Genomic DNA, 6,245 nt, shown 5'->3' with positions numbered 1-6,245 from the left:
GCTGAAGCAGAAGGACATGAGGTAAAAAGACTTAAATTTGACAAGGAAGGGGAAGCCAGAGATGCACCTAACCAAACTGCCTCCAGTGAAGTCTCCTTAGGCATGGGGGAAGAGACAGAAACATCCTCTACATCTCAGGATAAAGAAAAAGATGCTACTTGTGCCAGGCAGCACTGTACAGAGGAGGAGGAGGAAGAAGGTATTTCAGATTTTATTGTCTTTGTGCTGTGCATTTTCCAAACAGTTGGGATTTTGTTTCCTGGAGGCCAATGCTGTTGGGATTGCCAGATGTCTCCAGTTGTGCATAAAGATGAACTGCTTGTTCATACTTCAATTTCACATAACTTAGCAATTCTGCTCTTTCTTCTTTTTTCTTTGTCCTGCATTTCTATTTAAAAATTTATGAAATGGTACTTAAAATCTTCTTAGGCAGTAAATTACATGAGGGTGGTGATGATGCACCAAGGATTCCAGAAGCCCTACTTTAGGGTATCATCAGATGGTCTCCTCTCCAGAAGGGGGATGGGTCATATCTGTGCTTGACTGTCTTTCTTATTAATAAATTACTGAAATACAGATCTGAAGTGATGTTCCTTCACCGAGGAAGCTGATCAACAATCTCTCCAGATCCTATTAGAACAGCGACAATTACCTCACTCTAAGGCAGGCCCTGTACCTAATTAAAAAAAATAACTGCAGTTAAGAGACTGTATTTTTTACATATTCTCCAAAGTGGCCTTTCAATATTTGTTTTTTGTGGCTCATGTATTTGTAAAATATTCCTCTAGATCATGATGGATGTACACTTGAAACAGTAATGTTTTGAACACTTCCCAAAGACTGCTTCTGAAGACGAATGAAGGAACGTGGGGAAGCAAGTAAAAGTTACTTGTTAGACTGCATCTTTATCCACTGAAGCTTAACTAAGTGAAGCTACCTATTTAATAAAAACGCTGGACTTTATTTTATGGTGTATTAGGGTAGTCTGGCTGTCCTGATGAAGTTGGCTAATACCTCACATCTTCTCATAAAATTGGGGATTGTCAGTTTTTCCTGTCCTTGGCTGTGTTGTAGAAGTATTTCTCAGCATAGCTGGGAATGGAAAGTAGCAGGATTAAGATTTGTTTAAAAACGACTTAGTAATGCTGTACTTTTCACTGTTTCTAGAGTCCTTCATGTCTCCCAGAAATGTTGGTCCAGACAGAAAAGATCAAGAAAAAGACACTGAATCCTCAACTGTGAATGAAGAGACCTCTGAGGAGAACAATCAAATGGAGGAGTCTGATCCATCTCAAGCAGAGAAGGATTTACACTCGGATGACAGTGAAATTAGTGGATCTGCCAGTAGTGGGGCTGACTGCAGTGAAACTGAAGAGTTAGGGTCCTACGCTAGTGAAACTCCAGAAATTTCATCAGAGACCCCTATGGAAAACAGCGATGAAGCCACAGAAGTTGCAGATGAACCTATGGAGCAAGACTAATTTAAATACACTTAGATGCAGTATTTTCCATAAGGCTCCGGTTTTACACTGTATAAATAATTTTATGTAATAAAGTGGACCTTTAGTTTTACAAAAAGAAGCAGGTTGTAAAATAAACTTCTCCATGGATTGAACCTTGAAAGAGTTGTACATGATAAGAACTGTGAATACCAGCTCCTTCAGGTCCTGCTTACCGCTGAACTTTCGTTTGGTCAAATCAGTGGTTTGTGTATAGTTTTTTTTATTTAGAATAAAAGTTTTTAAACTGGAAGGTAATTATAATTTTGACAACTTTTTTGGAGATTACCACACCTAGTTGTATGTAAGCAAGAAAGCTTTTTGTCTTGTCTTTTTCTGACAGCTATAGCAGTTAATTCATATTTTGGTTACAGTTTCAACATTTGACATGTGAAATATGGGGTTTCATGCTGGTTTCCAGATTTTTATTTTGAATACACACTATGAAACCTTATGTTGTGTGTTTTAAAATGTGTTACATTTCACACACACACACACAGATATGCACGCATGCACACAGATGTGTACCCTCACTGTTCTAAGGGGGAAATGGTATATATTTTTCTGTTTCTATAAAAGATAAATACAGCAAATACTTTTTCTATAGGAAAAGACTGAGTTCACCTCTCAAGGCACTTTGTTTTGCCTCTGGAAAACAAAACAAATGAAATCTGGCCCATATGAAACCCTGGAAATACTAACGTTGTTGAAAACACCAGAGTTAAACACATTCCAAGAGAACTGTTCAGATTACAACATTTTTGTATACTTCTGAGGTGCCTGAGTGAAAGAATTTCATTTATTTATGAGAAAATGTGCTTTATGTTGAGAACGCTGTAATCAAAACATTAGCTTAAACTTTTGTAGAAGAAATGTTTGAAAATATGCTAAGAAAATATCTTGGAAGAAATGAACAGGTACTTGCCTTTCTGAGGGCTTCTTGGAGCATTGTGAGTAATTTTGAGAGAAGTCTCAAAATTATTCTAAGGTATGCAGATGGCATCCGTATGATCACACCACTGTACTGGAAGAATTAATATGTGACTGTAGTTAGGTACCCGAGCTCAACAACGGAAAGGTTTAAGGGTACATAGAAATCACCATGGTTTGTATAACATTTTGGAAGCGAACTAAATATTTTTGAACATGCTACTTTGACAGCCAGTGTTACATTTTTTTCAAACCAGCTCGAAGCACAAACTACTGCTTTAAACTCTCGATATTTTCCAGTTCCCATATTTAAAGACATGCAAGCTGCAACCTCCCAGTCACAATTACTGGCTGCCAAGTTTATACCTGTTTCTTCAACTGTACCTTTTTGATATTTAGAATTTTTAAATTTCTGTAAAGTAGATTTTTTGTAGATTGTAATGAGTGCTCACTGCCATTGTGAAACGGTATATAATTGTATAATTTCTGTGTGTAAACTGAATGCTTGGGCTTTCAATACAGTATTCATATAAAGCAATAAATATTAATGTTATGAAATATCTGAGTACATTTTTATCAGAATTGTCCCTCTTTGGTTTTAAGTTCACATACCTGAAGTACAAAAATGACCTCTAAAATGCATGCTGACAGTTTCTTGTACTACATGGTATGCTTTGTATCATTTTGGGGAAATCTAGGTTTTGATTAATACCAGAATAATTTGGCTCAGTTGGAATATTTATGAAGTTATTTCTTGCTGATGTTACCTATCAAGTTTAAGCGGATGGGATTCAGGGAGATGCTTGCCAAAAAAAAAAAAAAAAAAAAAAGAAATCCTCTTGATTGCGATGCCCTTACAGAAGGAAAAATTGTACTTTGACTCATTTGCATTGTGCTTAAGGGTTGGATGTGTGTTATAAAATTAAAGGACTTGAACCAAAATGTTGAAATTAGGAAAGTTTAAAAATACAGTGACATCTTACACTTCTCTGTGGTTTTTTTTTTAATATTTTGCCAATGAGAACAAAATTTTAAAATTTCTAAGTTTAGAGATTTCTGAAATTTTCTTTAGACTGTTTATTTGTGAAGATATTGTCAATAAACTTGTTCTTTAAGCACCTGTGACCTTTCAATGTTTGTTTTAGCAGCACTAGTGCCACTGGCAAAGACTTGCGGAAGAACTTTGAGGTATGGATCCATTTATCAATCTGCAAATTTTTTTTTTTTTTTTGCAATGGCTAATAAAAATTAAATCCTGCTTTAACATCACAGTAAGCATCTTCATACCAAATATGTGCCTATACTTTAAAGATTGCATTTACTAAATCAGAGAAAATTCCTCCTTTTTTTTTTTTTTAAATGTGGATTTTAAAAAAGCAAAATAAACCTCCTGCATTTCAAAACAGCTGTATTCTGTCAGGGGCGTTACGTGCCTCCAGATACAGAGGCAGCTGCTTTTCTGCGGGCGTGGAGGTGTGGCATTGAAGCTATTTTCATAGCTTGCATTTTTCTAAATCTGGATGCTTTAAGCTTGGTGATTACCTACACCCCAGAACCCCTTGCTGTGTACACCCCTTTGGAGGGAATTGGTCGTTCTGCTTGTGTTCATGAAGGAATCGTGTGGTTAAACCCCAGCAAACCAGGCAACAGGCGCTTTGTAGTGTTCATGGGTGTATTTCCTGTTAAAAAAAAATAGACGGGACTAGAATAGAAACAGAAAACGTAATGGAGTTTTGGAATTCAGAATTCAGAATACAAGGTGAAGGTCAGCCCTTAATTCTGCTCTTGATATGAAAAAAATTGCTACCTCCCATATCCCAGGTCTTTTCCAACCTAAACGAGTCTATGATTCTATGAAAAGTTGATTTCCTTGAAGTACCTGAGGTGCTCTGGCAGCCTTGAGTTTTAAACCTCGGGCTTGACGCTTTAAACCTGGCTTAAACGCTTGCAGTAGAATGAGCTTTCTGATGCGGTGTGGGCTGGGGGTTATACAGACTGGAGTTAACAGTGCTCAGGGAAGTCTTGGAGCTGAAGCAGTGAATGGCGCAGAAGTTGCCGGAATGTGGGGTTGATGGAGGTGCAGGAGCCCATGCTGGGTGCTCTCCAGCCACCCCCCCCCAGGAGCACTGGGCCCAGGGCCTTCCAGCAGCCCTCTCCTGGCTGGGGGGCTGCAGCCTTGCTCTCTGAGGCTGCCTGAAGTGGGGGGGTGAGGACTATTGCTCCTTTCTGTAGCGCTAGCCAGGCCCAGCACAACTTCGGATTTCTTTTTTCAAATCCTCTTGGGTCTACTGCTGGCTTGAACAAAGTAAACTTTTTTTTTTTTTTAATACAAAAATTGTGTTCTGAGGGCTAAATCACCTCTGTCTGCAGCGCTGAGTCTCTGCCGCCTTTTCTAAATGCTTTCGCGGGAAATACTCCTAGCTGGAAAAGTAAATTGGAATTGCATTTCGGTTCATGCCTTGCCTAGGGGATGCAGGAAATGGGCTGAAAAATATTTCTTTTGCTGCTTGAGTCTGTGAGAAATTTTGTACGCATGTTGTTTTTCATTCAGACGGTTTACTGAAGAGCTGCATCGTGACTCCAGCAAGATTGTCCTGGGTCTGGTACAAAAGAATCAAGCTTTTATTTTTAGTTTCTTTGTTAATTGCATGTGGGAGGTGAAAAAACAGAGCTGAAGCCTGATGGAATCTTAGTTAGATGAGTTTTCTGTTGCGATAGTTAAGCAGCAACCCAGTATTAATTAAATTAGATTTTTTTTTTTCCTAGAATGAATGCCTCCTATTGACTACAACTGTACAAAACAGCATTCTGCCGTCCTTCGGCATTTTTTATTCATATAGTGCATTTCTAGGAAGAGTTTAAAGGTTATTTGCATCTCAATGCCTCTGAGGTCAATGCTTTTCAGTCAGACAACTCTGGAAGAGGTACGGATTACTGCAGGCATCCTGGTTACAGCCCTGCCATTACCAATCAGCCCCACGCTTTGTCACCTTAACTGGTAAACTTCGGTTAATCAGAGCTCTTCGTCCTCATTTGCCTCAAGGACGTTTAGGCCAGCAAATTCTTTACGGATATAATGTTCTTTTAGTATCCGCATGGTTTAATCAAAAGGGGTTAACTCCGAAATTCACATATATAGGCTATATCCCATACCTATGCATTTGTGCTCTCCACGCTTCCATACAGTGATTCATCGTGCTGCTGGGCCTCCCCTGCAGACTGAGAGTTCTGACACGTTTATGGCATATTTCATCTTCATTTCTGTATTTGTGAACAGGTTCTGGGACACAAGGCACCTTAGTTCCAGGATTCCTACAGCCTGTCAAAAACTATTCATGCCAACAGCTGATCTCCCGCAGACTTAGGTTTTTAGGTCAAGAAGTAATTCCGCATTTTCTAGCTGGAAGAGGATGTTCTGGCTTCCATGGACAGAAATGGCAATTGTGTTTTGGTTCTGAACGATCTTTTAATGCATGTGAACAAGGCACCTGCAGTCATTCCCCCAGTTTTGGGCTATTATTTACCAACTCGTCTGCAACTTGCTGTAAACTGTTGCATTATTTCATTTGTAAGTTGATCCTCTATCCTCCTCTTCACTCAGGGAAGCTGCTTTTCTCCATCCATGTTCATTGCAATAAACTACAAAGTTCTTGAACTACTTCTGGCCTTTGGAAATTCTTACTGTGAGTAAGCGGTGACAGAAACTACTCGGGGCTGGGCTTTTCCCTGTGTATTTTATTCCGTGGTCCAATTTATAATTGCTGGACCATGTCATTGCAGGTAAAGAGGAGAAATTTCGAGGGCCACTGAACACCA

General features: G+C 39.0%; 1 protein-coding gene across 1 annotated transcript in view; it reads left to right on the top strand.

The window, feature by feature from the left end:
* Window positions 1-3,445, top strand: part of PPP4R2 (protein phosphatase 4 regulatory subunit 2) — a 32,406-nt gene extending 28,961 nt beyond the window's left edge. The window contains exons 8-9 of the mRNA XM_035901387.1: window positions 1-199; window positions 1,168-3,445. Coding sequence (XP_035757280.1) covers window positions 1-199; window positions 1,168-1,481 — 513 coding nt within the window. The 3' untranslated portion in view covers window positions 1,482-3,445. The remainder of the gene's footprint in view (window positions 200-1,167) is intronic.
* The last annotated feature ends 2,800 nt before the right edge of the window (window positions 3,446-6,245 follow it).

This window comes from Egretta garzetta, unplaced genomic scaffold, assembly GCF_000687185.1.
Source record: "Egretta garzetta isolate BGI_Z169 unplaced genomic scaffold, ASM68718v1 scaffold228, whole genome shotgun sequence".
Classification (NCBI taxonomy): Eukaryota; Metazoa; Chordata; class Aves; order Pelecaniformes; family Ardeidae; genus Egretta; species Egretta garzetta.
The sequence above is the reverse complement of the archived record's forward strand: the minus strand, read 5'-3'. Positions and strand labels throughout refer to the sequence as shown.